The sequence below is a fragment of the Echinops telfairi genome, unplaced genomic scaffold (genome assembly GCF_000313985.2).
Source record: "Echinops telfairi isolate 266 unplaced genomic scaffold, ASM31398v2 ScPeMD7_60;HRSCAF=208, whole genome shotgun sequence".
Classification (NCBI taxonomy): domain Eukaryota; kingdom Metazoa; phylum Chordata; class Mammalia; order Afrosoricida; family Tenrecidae; genus Echinops; species Echinops telfairi.
The window spans coordinates 34,687,261-34,699,754 of record NW_022103958.1 but is presented as its reverse complement, the minus strand read 5'-3'; the positions used below and the strand labels follow the sequence as shown (position 1 = coordinate 34,699,754).

The 12,494-nt window shown below is 42.5% G+C and overlaps 1 protein-coding gene and 1 pseudogene across 1 annotated transcript in view; one reads left to right on the top strand and one right to left on the bottom strand.

The window, feature by feature from the left end:
• Window positions 1-317: 317 nt before the first annotated feature.
• On the bottom strand, window positions 318-2,493 carry LOC101654528 (annotated as a pseudogene).
• A 581-nt stretch (window positions 2,494-3,074) lies between these two features.
• The window catches only part of NCR3LG1 (natural killer cell cytotoxicity receptor 3 ligand 1), a 20,008-nt gene continuing 10,588 nt past the window's right edge, over window positions 3,075-12,494 (top strand). Inside the window, exons 1-2 of the mRNA XM_045291143.1 lie at window positions 3,075-3,099; window positions 3,141-3,488. Coding sequence (XP_045147078.1) covers window positions 3,075-3,099; window positions 3,141-3,488 — 373 coding nt within the window. The remainder of the gene's footprint in view (window positions 3,100-3,140; window positions 3,489-12,494) is intronic.

Sequence of the window (12,494 nt, the reverse complement as noted above, 5' to 3'; positions counted from 1 at the left end):
TATAAGAGTTGATAAGTGAGTGGTTGTGTATGAAAAACCTTTGAATTGTATTCTTACAATGCGTGAGTTGTGTGTTATATAAATTATACCTTGAGCAATCTGTTGTTGTTTTTTCTGTAGGGTAGGATATTTATTTCAATAAAATTTGTCAAGCATCTGTAATACCAAATAAGAGCACAGAAGGTGCAAAACTTTAATTTTGTTCACAATTCAGTCGTTTAACCACTTAAATGGATATTAATTAATTTATTAACACGAAATGAAGACATATCATTTAAAGCAATGTAAAAACATTAAAACAAAATATATTACCCAAGAGAAAACCCAAAAAGCATTTTCAAAAATAATTACCCACTACTAACTTGATGAGTTTTAATGAAAATTTCTGAGGATGATTATTATTTATGTGAATAAAGCATCATTGGGATTTTATTTAAAATTTCAAACAACAGTTGAATTAACGGTTATTTCTCATTTGAAATATTATACACAATTCCGGTTTTTGAGCTCCCACTGCGTTGTGTTCACTTGTAGGAAAGAGAGTTTAGCTTTCAATGAGAAAGAGGTTCCATCCGGGTCTCATCACTGAGCAGAACTGGGGACAGGTTTCTGCTAACTTCTCCGACTAGGAGCAGAGTTTGAATAAACTCACAGTATGAGACTCGGAAAAGGTCGATTTTCTAGGATGTTGACTGGAGTTTGCCGAGGGTGGAGGGTGGCATTCCAAGGAGGAAGTCAGCCGAGGGGTCGCGTGATATGTGTCCACTAGTTCCCCCAGTCAATGATATGATGGGGCCGCCAGTCAGCACCTTGTTCTGTAGCTCATCTGCCTCCTTGCCTGCTGTGTCCTGATGGCAGCCTTGGGCACAGCGGGACCGTTCATCCAGCATTCCGCAGACAAGAACCCGGCAGCGCAGAAACACTTCCTTGTGATCTTTGCTCACAAACTGGAAGACGGGACCTGGAAGTGTTTTGCGAGGTGGTCCCGAGTTGTATACTGCTTTACCGAATCATCAGAAACAGCCGTCGTGGATCAGCTAGTACTTGGGGACCTTGTCCATCTCAGAGGTGGGCGTGGCCAAGCAGCTCTCCACCAAGCTCTGCTGCCCACTCACGTGCACCAGGGGCTCGATGCCGAAGTAGAGCATGGGCAGAGCTTCCCGGTAGGGCTCCTCAAACTCCTTGTCCTTGAAGATCTCCAGGATGAAGGAGAAGACACCCCGGCTGCGGCTCCGGATCTCCAGAGGGGGGTTCTGCAGGTTGGGGACTAGCCTTCGGAGATGGTGGACAGGCGCGGGAACTAGCATGTCACCGGGATCAGCAGCTTGCTCGTGCGCAAGATGACGTGTCCGCTGCTTCCTGGGGACTGCTTGCGGAGGCCTGTCACATGATTGCTAGCCACGATCTTGTGGTTCACCACATCAACCACCGTGCCACAGGTCTTGAGGGAGAAGAGGATGTTGACATGGATGCCATTGGATATCCCTCAGCAGAAAGTGTTCGTCAGGAAGCGCTCCAGGCCACCAACCAGGTCCTGGGGGATGTTCACTTCAATGGTGTCGGACTTGCACGGAACAGGGACTTGGCAAGTGTGGTTGTCCTCAGACAGCACCAATCCTTGGGGACGTTCGCACTGGTAACCCTTCTTGGTTGTAAGGCAGGAATGGCATCCCTCAATGTCTTCATAAGTTTTGCACACTCATAGCGATAGGAGTTTTTGAGGTTTACACAGATCTCATTGCAGCCACCATTGTTTAGCTCACATTCATTTTCATCAAAACACGTGTGCTTCTCAAGGACCTAGCCTGGTTCCAGGAGCGCACGTGCAGTCACTGGCATCTGGGCAGTTCCCATGGCAGTCCTCATCACAGATGTCATAGAAGTGACCACAGTAGACATGGAAGCAGACACTGGACTTAGTCAGATGATACACATAGTAGCCTCCGGGACACGCCTTGACCTCCAACGTGGTGTTCCAGAGACAGCAGTTGCCACTGAAGCTCCCACAGGCCAGCCTTTGCACAATGCCATTGCCTTCTAACGATGGCTGCCATTGAGCCAGATAGGCGCGTGGGTTCCACAGTGGTTTTCTGGTATGCGGAAGGTGGGCATGGCGTCTCCTGCCATGCTCATAAAGCGGTACCACTCCCCATCCATGTAGTTGTCAATAGAGGGGGACCTTGGGACTCATCCAGTCGGTGATCAGTGTTCCTCCATGGCTCGTTCAGACTGATGTATGCCGAGCACGGATGTAGCGCTAAGCCCCGCTTGGTGGTCCTCATGGGGAGAGCCTCAGAGCGAGAGCAGGAGAGCTCCCACTTTATTACTAACCAAGGGTTATATCTCTGTTTTTGTTTTTTTAAGGATAAATACATGCAAGAAGACACGCACCTTATATGGACTGCAGTCCACAAGCCAGGACTCCTGCCCCTGAGGCCCAATTCTCTCTTCCCCTGTGTGTTAGACAGGGTTCTCTAGAGAGATAAAACCCTATTGCTGATAATTTAATATATTTACTTTTAAAGATAATTAGATATATAACAAGGAATGAACTGTTAAATTATATACAGATATATAATACAAGAAATGAACAGTTAAATTATAAAGAAGTACAAATGGCTCAGTGCAACTCACTCCCGTGAGAGAGAGTTGTGAGACACTAGCAGTCCTTCAAGTCTAGTCTGCTGCTAGGCCTTCCTCTATATATATAGAGAGAGCTAGGCTATGTCAGCACAGCAGCCAATCACAAGGCAGGTCACCAACTGTCAGCCAGGTCACCAACCACCAGTCCCCAGTTCCAGAGATGTCTTAAAGGGACCTCAACTTACAGCGACACAGTTCACAGGGTAGGCGTCCCACAGGTAGTGTAGCCTGTAAATTGAGGCACAGAACAAGCAAGGCAGCCGCACACTGGTCCGATGATCAAACAGTGAGAAACAAGAAAGGCGAGACTCACCGAGCCATTTATCTCTCCGCCCTTCAGTTAATCCCACTTGTGTTTATAGGCCAGGCTGGCACAATAAACTATCTCACCCTAAATCCCAGGCTCCAAATAGATATCTATTTTCAATTACATGGTAGAGTTTGAGGATGTGTTTCGTTTAAGGATCTTTGATAACTGAGTTCTCTTGTTGCCGTAGGCTTCCTGAAAGTGAAGATGGCGGAGAGGACTCAGATCGAATCCCTGGATTCCAATGTCACCCTCTTCTGCCACATCACAGATTACGCAAAACTGGATGTCAGCATTATGGGTATTACGTGGTTTCTGAAAAGGCCAGGCTCTCCCGAGGAGGTGAAGCTGTTTGAGTATTTTGGAAACAACAATAAGACCACCCGACCTGGAGCCGTGGTGCCTCTAAAAAGACTGAAGGAAGGGGATGCCTCACTGCAGCTGCCGGGGCTGCGACTGGAGGACGCAGGAGAGTACCGCTGTGAGGTGGTAGTCACCCCTGAGAGGGCACAGGGACACGTCTGTCTGGAGGTTGTAGGTGAGTTCCTGATGACATTGCTCCTGTGGTTCCATCATGGTACTGCACATTGAAATGGAGATGTGGCTGGGTCAAACGGAATGGAAGTTTAGACCATGGGCCCAGGAGTAAGAAGGACTTGAGTTTGAGTCCTGGGTTTTCACGGACAACCACAAGGAAGTGATTGATCACTCTGAACCTCAACTTGTTCCCCTCTAAACAAGAGAGAAAAGTGCTCAGTTGCTAACTGAAAGGTTGGCAGTTCAAAGCCACCAGCCACTGTGTGGGAGAAAGATAGGGCAGTCGGCTTCTGTAAAGATGTACAGTCTTGGAATCCCCATGGGGAGCAGTTCTACCTGCCCTTTAGGGCCACTGAGTCAGAACTGACTCAAAGGGGTAAGAGTGTTTTGGCTGTTTAAGAGGACCATAGAGAAGATTATATTAAATATTTAGGTAAAGGGCTTAGTATTTTTCATGTGCTCCAAGATTGGTGGCTCAGTGGTGGTGGAAGACTTCAGTTTGATTCCCAGCCAATGCACCCCATGTGCAGTCACCACCCATGTTCTTCTAAGGTGCTATGATGCAGAACAGGTTTCAGCATAGCTTGAATTCTGAGAGCAGCCAATGGAATCCTTATGGAGGGCAGCAGTCCGATCTGCAACTGACTACGGGGATGGTGCTGAAGCCGGCAGTGGTTAGTTCTGCTGTGCATGGGCTGGCCACAAGTCAGTGACAGCTAACAACAACAGGAGTAAGAGAAGCATGGTGTTGTGTGCAACGGAGTGGACTCCAACTCCCACCAATCAAATATGACCCAGGAAACCTGCCCCCTCGGGTTTCCTGGGCTGTCAGGCTTACAGCAGCAGATCATCAGGCCTTTTCTTCCCCAGAGAAGCTGCTGGGTTCAAACCGCTGACCTTTTGGTTAACAGCTGAGCTTTTAATTGTTTTTACCAACAGGCTCCTTAAAGAGAACCGTTTAAAAAAGAACAAACGAGAAACAAAAACCCTAGAGGACAGAGTAGAACTGGCCCCGTGGGATGAGGGTTCTACTCCCATAAAGAGTGTCAAAGATAACCATAGTCATTTTGACGACTGTAATTCATCTACTCTGTAGACAGCTACCTGGGAAAGGAGGGAGCTGCCGGCTTCTCGCGCCACTGATCTCACTCGAATTCCAGTTTTGCTACCTCCAAACGGGCCATCCCTTTACCACATGTGGACTTGGCATCTTTCTACATGAAAATGGGTGAAAAAAATCATACCTGCCCCAAAATTGTAGATAAGACTTTGGATAGTTTTGTACTTATGGATTTTGGGGGAGTAGGTCTATTAATTAAGACTTATTGCCTCTGATACTGACAAAAAGCCTAAAATAACTGGCTTTAATAATGACTCGGTTTTTAAAGAATAGTTTGACATTTATAGAAAAATTGAACAAACAGAAAGTTTCCATATTACCTACTACTCCATCCCAAGCACTCTTTCCTCAGTCATTGACATCTCTCATTAGTATGGTATATGTGTTATAATTAGTGAACCAAATTTGACACATTATTATTCATTAAAATTCATACTTTATTCAGCTTTTTCTTTTTTTTAGTTTTATTCAGCTTTTCTTAGTTGATAGCTGATAGCCTGTTCTGTGCGGGATTCCAGGCAAGGACTCCGCATTGGGTCCAGGGTCACCTGTCCTCAGGTTCTCTTGCTGTGACAGTTGCTTAGACTTTCCTGTGTTTGACTTGGACAGTTGTGAGGTGTCCTGGACATTTCTGTTGTAGACTATCCCTCTGTTGGAATGCATATTTTTGGTCTCTTTCACATTGGGGCTGTGGGATTGGAGAAGGAAGATCACAGAGGTTGTGTCAGCTTTATTACATCGTATCCTCAAGGGCACATACTATCAAGATGACTTATGACTCTTGATGTTGACAGTGACCATCTGGCTGAAGTAGTGGTTGTCAGGTTGCTCCATTTCAGAGTTAATGCCTGTCTCTTAAATATCTTTTTAAAAATAATTTTCTATTGTGAATTAGGTGAAGGTTTACAGAGCAAATCATCCGTTTTACATTAAAAAATTCATATCTATTTGTTTCACCTCATCTATAGCAATCTTCTCAGTGTACCTTTACATATTCCACTTCCTCCCTGTGGCCCCTGTTTCCATCCCTCCTCCTTTCCTAGCCCTCTGAACTGGTCCGTGTGGGTAAAGCTGGCCTTTTGATCATAAATGGTTGATTATTCTACAGCAGGGGTGAGTTCGTTTCCATACCTGAAGGGTGACTAAGGGCCATAGTCTTGGGGGTCCCACCTGTCTTTATCTGATCAGTAAGCCTGGTCTCTTATGATTTTGCGTTTTGTTCCACATTTTCTTCTTTGAACTTCTAGTGTGAACTTTTTCAGAGCAGTTGGTAGTGGTAGTTGGACACCATCTATTTCTTCTGGTCTCAGGGTTGGGGAGACTGACATTTGTGTAGTCCTGTTCATTGGACTAGTAATTCATTTCCAAATGTCTTTTTATTTTCATCACTTTCCTTTCCTCCAGCTGGGGAGAGACTAATAGTTGTACTGTAGATGGCTGCTTACCAGCTTGTAAGACCCTAGTTATTACTTCCCAAAGTAGGATATATGAGGGGGCACCCCCTCCCCAAAAAAGGAAAAAAATTCAAAGCTATGTGTTTAAATTTTTTTACAAGATAACCTTATCACCTTCAAAGTACACTCCATTACCCTTAATACATTTGTCAAGTCTGTGATTCCATTCTTGGAAATGTTTTCCAAACTCATCTGTTTGGATGGCTGACAGCACCTCCCTCGTTTTTTCTCCACCACTTCTACGTCTTCAAATTGTTGTTCTTCATGTCTCTCTTCATTTGCAGAAGCAAAAAGAAGTGAGTAAGGTGCATGGTGCAAGAGTGTCATGCTGTTGTTGTTGTTGTTTTGCCAAAAATTGGCACACTGTGTGAGCAGGTGCATTGTTGTGGTGGCAAAACCAGTCCCCTGTCGCCACAAATCAGGCTTTTTTCATCCCTCCTTTTGCTCCCCATCACTAATAATCATAAATAAAAGAATATTTCTTTTATTGTGAAAACATTTTCTTGACATTTTAATAGTGGCCTCAAACAATTGTTGCCCTTCTGTGGTTGACCAATCTCACTCAGCACAATGCCCTCCAGGTTCATCTACATGGTGAATTGTTTCGTAGACTGGTTATTCTTTAATGTTACATTATATTCCAATGCATGGGTACACCAAAGTTTACTTATTCACACTTCCACTGATGAGCCTTTAGGCTGTTTACATCTCTTTGCTATTGTAAACAGTGCTGTGAGGAACATGGGTGTGCATATACCAACTCATGTTGTAGCTTTTATTTCTCTAGGATCCATACCAAGTAGAGGGATTGCTGGCTCATATGATACTGTTTTTGAGGAAATTCCATACCGTTTCCCACAGTGGTTATACCCACAGTGGTTATACCATTTTACAGTTCTACCAGCAGTATTTGATGGTTCAGTCCCTGCATTCTCACCAGCTTTTAAAAAAACAACTTTGCTAATAATGTTAGGGTGGCATGATGTCTCGTTGTTTTGATTTGCATCTTTTTGAATGACTAATGATTGTGAGTGTGTCTTCTTGTTTGCTGGCCACCTGCATGTCTTCTTTGGTGACATGGCTGTTCAGATCCTCTGCCAGTTTTCACATGAGATTGTTCCCCTTTTTCTCTTTGGGCTATTGAAGTTTTCTACAAATCTTAGAGATTTGTCCCTTATCTGATATGCCATAGCCCAATATTTTCCTGTTCTGTGGGTTCTTTTTTTATACATTTGATAAAATCTTTTATGTACCTAAGTGTCTAATTTTCAGGAGGCCCCAGGCATCTAGCCTGTGTCCTACTCTTTGTTTGTTTTCAGCTATGTTGATAGTGCATTTATGCCATGTGTTAGCGGCCTAAAATTTGTCCCTATATTATTTTCATTGATGCTTTTTATGGTGATAGGGTTTACATTTAGGTCTTTAATCCAGCTTGAGTTAACTTTTGTATAGTTGTGAGATATAGGTCCTATTTCATTGTTTTAAAAATAGATATTCAATGTTGCCATCACCATTTGCTAACAGAACTCTTTCCCATTTAATGCCTTTTGGCCCTTTGTCAAAGATCACCCGTATGTAATTGGACGGATTTACTTCTGGCTTCTCAGTTCTGTTCAAGTGGTCTCTGGCTATGCCATTGTGCCAGGACCAGGCTGCTCTGAGTGCCATTGCTGTGTAGAGGATTTTGAGATGTTCTTTTGCAGTGCTTTGCTTTATTGGGGCCTCTTTCCTTCCATATGAAGTTGGTGATTAGTTTTTCTGGCTCTTGAAATGATTTGCTCAAATCGCAAAGTAACCACTGGGCTATAGCTGACCCTTTTCTGTCTCTTTAAAGAAGGATGAATCTGGATCAGGGTTCCATCGAATCTGTAGATTGCTTTGGGTGGTATGGACATTTTCACAATGTTGACATTTCTATCCAAAAGCATTGTCTATTTTCCCATTTGTTTTGGTTTCTTGTAGTCATATTTTGAAAATTTTTTTGTAGAGGTAGTTTTCTCTCTGGTGAAATTTATTCCCAAGTATTTCATCTTTTGAGTGGCTATTGTCATAGTATTGCTTTCTTGATTTCATTTTCTGAGTTATCTTTTTAAAGGAAGCCAACAGATTTTTTGGTATGTTGATCTTATTGCCACCTTGCTGAATCTTTCCATTACTTCCAGCAACTTTCTTGCTGAGTCTTTGGGATTTCCTCTGTATAGGATCATCGCATCTGCAAATAGAATTTTACTTCTTTGCCCATTTGGATGCCTTTGATATCTCCTTGTTGCTTTGTAGTCTGACTTCGACTTCCAACACAATGTTGAACAGGAACGGTGATAGAATTCCTTTGTCTGATTACAAGGGAATGTTTTCAGTTTTTTACCTTGAAATTAATGTTGGCTGTTGGTTTTTGAATATATGCCCTTTCTTAATTATGTTGAGGAATTTTCTTTCTATTCCTATTGTGTTGATTTTTTTATTTTTAATCAGAAATGGGCTTTGGATTTTGTCAATGGCCTTTTCTTCAATGCTAATACGATTGTGTAGTTCTTTAGTTTTCTTTTATTTTTCAGTGGTTTGAATATGTTTAAAAGAGTTGTGCAATCCCACCACAATCAATTTCAGAACATTTCCTTTATCTTGCACTCATTGTTGCTAGTTCCCCTTTTCTAATCCTGTTTGAAGTGATGTGCCTCCCTAATGCTCATGCCTTTATTTGCATAGCTTACAAACCTCTTCCACAAAGGAGGCCTCACATCAGCTGGAGTCAGTTTCTCACTGGAGGGGAAGGGAGAGGACTCATCAGCTCATGTCATGTAATTGTTCTATAGTCACCGCAACGAAATGACCTGCCATACAGACACTCCTACCAGGGTGCTCAATGAACCTTAATGGAAGGGAATAAAACTGTACTGTTTCATCAAAAGTATAATGAGCTTTATGACGTGAATAAGTAAAATGTAAGCTTAGTTCCATCTAATTTTTTATACCTATGGATGGAGTGAACATTACTATGGGCTCTCAGAATATGCTGTTTTGCAGATGAATATACAAAAAGAGTAACAAATGTACATTTGTGATTTCCACGTTCGGCAGCTGGACAGCCGCCTATCTTAGAGAGAACCCTGGTTACAAGTGCCATTTGAACAACTGGTTCACCAACCTCAACCAAAAATAGGTACTGGTTCTGTTGAACTGGTGTGAACTGGCTGAATCTTACAATTGGTCTGGGGTCTTAAAGGCTTGTCATAAAACAGGCAGCCATTTAAGTGAGGTATTGGCAAAGTTCACATTAGCAAAGAAACACACCAGCCTGTGTGATTCAAGGATTGTAAATAATAAATTCCAAGACCAGAGGAGGTAATGGTATTAGAGCTTAAATTCTGAGCATCCGGTTTGCAGAATGCTATGGATGACAGGGAAAGTCCAAAATCCATTTGTAGGGTCCCACTTGGATTAAGCCTCTGGTGGATCACCTTTGATTATTGATCAGGAATGTGCATAGACTTGCTGGCAGAGAGTGCATTCAAAAGTGGATTAATGCAGATGTAGTTAGGTTAAAATGTAACCATATCATTTGTTCTCCCTTTTCACTCATTTAAAATTTGTTGTAGTTTTCAGTATTTTTTGTTTTCTTTTCAATTGAGGGTTTTCTCTGTTTTATTTTGTTAGTCTTGTTAGTTTTTGTGTTTTTTTTGGGGGGGGGGTATTTTTGTGTCTGAAATCTAGGATAGGTAAATCTATAGAAATAGTAACCAAATTAATTATTTATTAGGGTTATGGCAAGGGAGGCTGTTGGGGAATGGGCTGTTGCATACAAGAAAGAAGATAATGCTCTAATATTGTGGTGATGACTGTACAACTCTTTTTAATATTCTCAAACCATTGAGTTGTATATGTGAGTTATATGTCAATAGAACTGTTAAACTTGGGGAGGGAGGGGAAAAATGAGGGCCTAATGCCAGGGGTTTAAGTGGAAAGAAAATGTTTTGAGAATGATGAGGGCAATGAAAGTACAAATGCGTTTTACACAATTGATGTGTGTATGGATTGTGATAAGAGTTGTATGAGCCCCTAATAAAATAATTAAAAAAAAAGACCCATAATACTAAGAAAAAAAAGAACTGTTAAACATATATATATATATATATATATATATGAAGAAAACTTCTATAAAACTTGATTATTACATGAATAAATCACCTTATTTGAAATAAGGAAATAAAGTACTTTTAAGAAAAAAAGAAAGGCCTTGGAAGTTGGGTTATTTTTTTCTTCCTTGTTGCCAGTTCACATTGTGAATGTGGTGGGGTGGTGGTGAGGTGTGGTTTGTGGTGGTGTTGCCCCAGGTGGGTGCGCAGGGTGACTAGGTCATTTATTAAGTTTTTATTAGTCTTTATTAAGTTTAACGTTTACTCTTTTGCCGTCGCGTCCTCCTCATCGATCTTTTGTCTCTTGGTGTTGACATCCTCCTCACCATGTTCAGCCACCTGCTTGCTGCCTTAGCTTCCTCTCCATCTTCTTTTTACCACCACCTTCCTTCTCCTCTTCTTAGTCCCCAACTTCTGTCTCTTTTTCTTCTACCCACTGTCTCATTGTCAGGCCCCTGCTCCCCATTTTCCTGGTTAGCATTCCCTTGAGCAGTGCATCTCTTCCATTCTCCATCTTCTCCACCACCTCCTTCTTTAAGTCCTTGGTGTTGATCTCAGGCTTGGTGTTCATGGCCCCTCTGATCTGGTGGGCTGAGCCCTTCCCTTAATCTGATTCAACGCATTAGAAGAAAACACTGGTTGGGGGGCTCTGGGGAGAGAGCTGCAGGGGACATTGGCTGTGGTGAATGGGGAATGGGCCTGGGGACAATGCAAAGATGGCTTTACAGAGCAGCTGATGGGGACTTGAGCATATTTTTAAATGTTTGCCACCTCTATATCTTTTTTTTAAAACTAATTCGAATATCCTTTATTCTTTGTCTTTATTTAACTAAACCTAGCTAACATAAAAACATTTAAAAGTATTTCAATACTTGAAAGTTATTTTTGGTTCAAGATGCTTGATTATTTAGTTCTCTTTCCAAGAAGTAGTAACACCATCTATCAGAAGACATATCTTTAAAAGTCTGCAACAGGCTTTAAACCTATATATTTAGATCCTAATAAAAAGCAGGTTTAGTGGTTAGCTTTGATTATACACATATTTCTCTCACATAGAAGCTTCATAAAACCAAAGCCACAAATAGGCTAGCATTCATTCTTTTTTTAGTGAAATGCCCAAATACACAACTTATCCAGGTAGCATATGCGCCTTTAGCCTTTATAAGAAACACACAAGATAAATATGCATGTAGGTTTGAAGTAGGTTTGAAGTAGTGTTATACCATAAACACTTTAACGGAGATGAACCCCACCCATGAGGCAAGTGGAAAGGAATGATAAGGAAGGTAAGGTTGACCGCTGTGACAAAGCACCCAGTGATTGGAAGATGGGCCTCAGGCCAATCAAGATGGGCGCGGTCCATCTGGGATTCCTTCCTTCCCATCTGCCTCCCAGCTGGCTGAGATTCTATGGGCTCAGGGTGAGTTTAGTGTTTATAAAACTATATGCTGCTTACACAAAACGACCACTGAGCAGATACCAAAAGCTTTATCTGCCCTTCATCTGAAGAGCCATTTCTTGCAATACTGGAGAAAAGCTATTGCTTGTGGTGGATGTACAGGTTGTGGCAGACGCACAGGTTTCTAACATGAGCCTTCCTAAAAGGGTCTTTCAAGGGTCGTCTGATAGGACGCCTGGGTATGATGCAACTCACTGTAACATAAAGGAAAATACTATGATTTGTCAAACGCCAGAGTCATGTCAGTATCGCTTCAATTCTAGGTCGGTTCCTTCCTCCCGTGTTTGTGCGGTGGGTTTCTGTGACACTCGCCTGCTGCCGGCAGCTCAGAACGTACCCTTCACGGTGAGAAAGATGAGCGCACCATAACATTTGACCAAAACCAAGTTGACCACCATGAGTCAGGGTGTAAGTTTTGATTAGCAAGCCGTGCTACTGGCTGGGCGGAGGGACACGGTTTAGTTGTGCGCAGAGCTCTGAGGGATGCGCTGCCGGCGCTTTTTTTACCGCTGCGTCTAGTCTTAGGAACACTTGACCTTGACCTGACCATCTCCTTGGGTCCGTTTCTGTTTTCCAAAGCACCGTTCTAATGGAACCGTCCCTGCCGGGGACTAAGCTGTGATTGGATTTATTTGACTGCCACCTAGATCAGTTTTATTGTAGAGTTTAGGTTAATTCAGTAGATGCCCATTTCTTTTTTCTTTTTAAAATCATTTTATTGGGGACTCTTACAGCTCTTATAATAATCCATATATCAATGGCATCACATCTGTGCATATGCTGCCATCATTTAAAGAGCATTTTCTTTCTACTTGAGCCCTTGGTATCAGCTTCTCTCCCC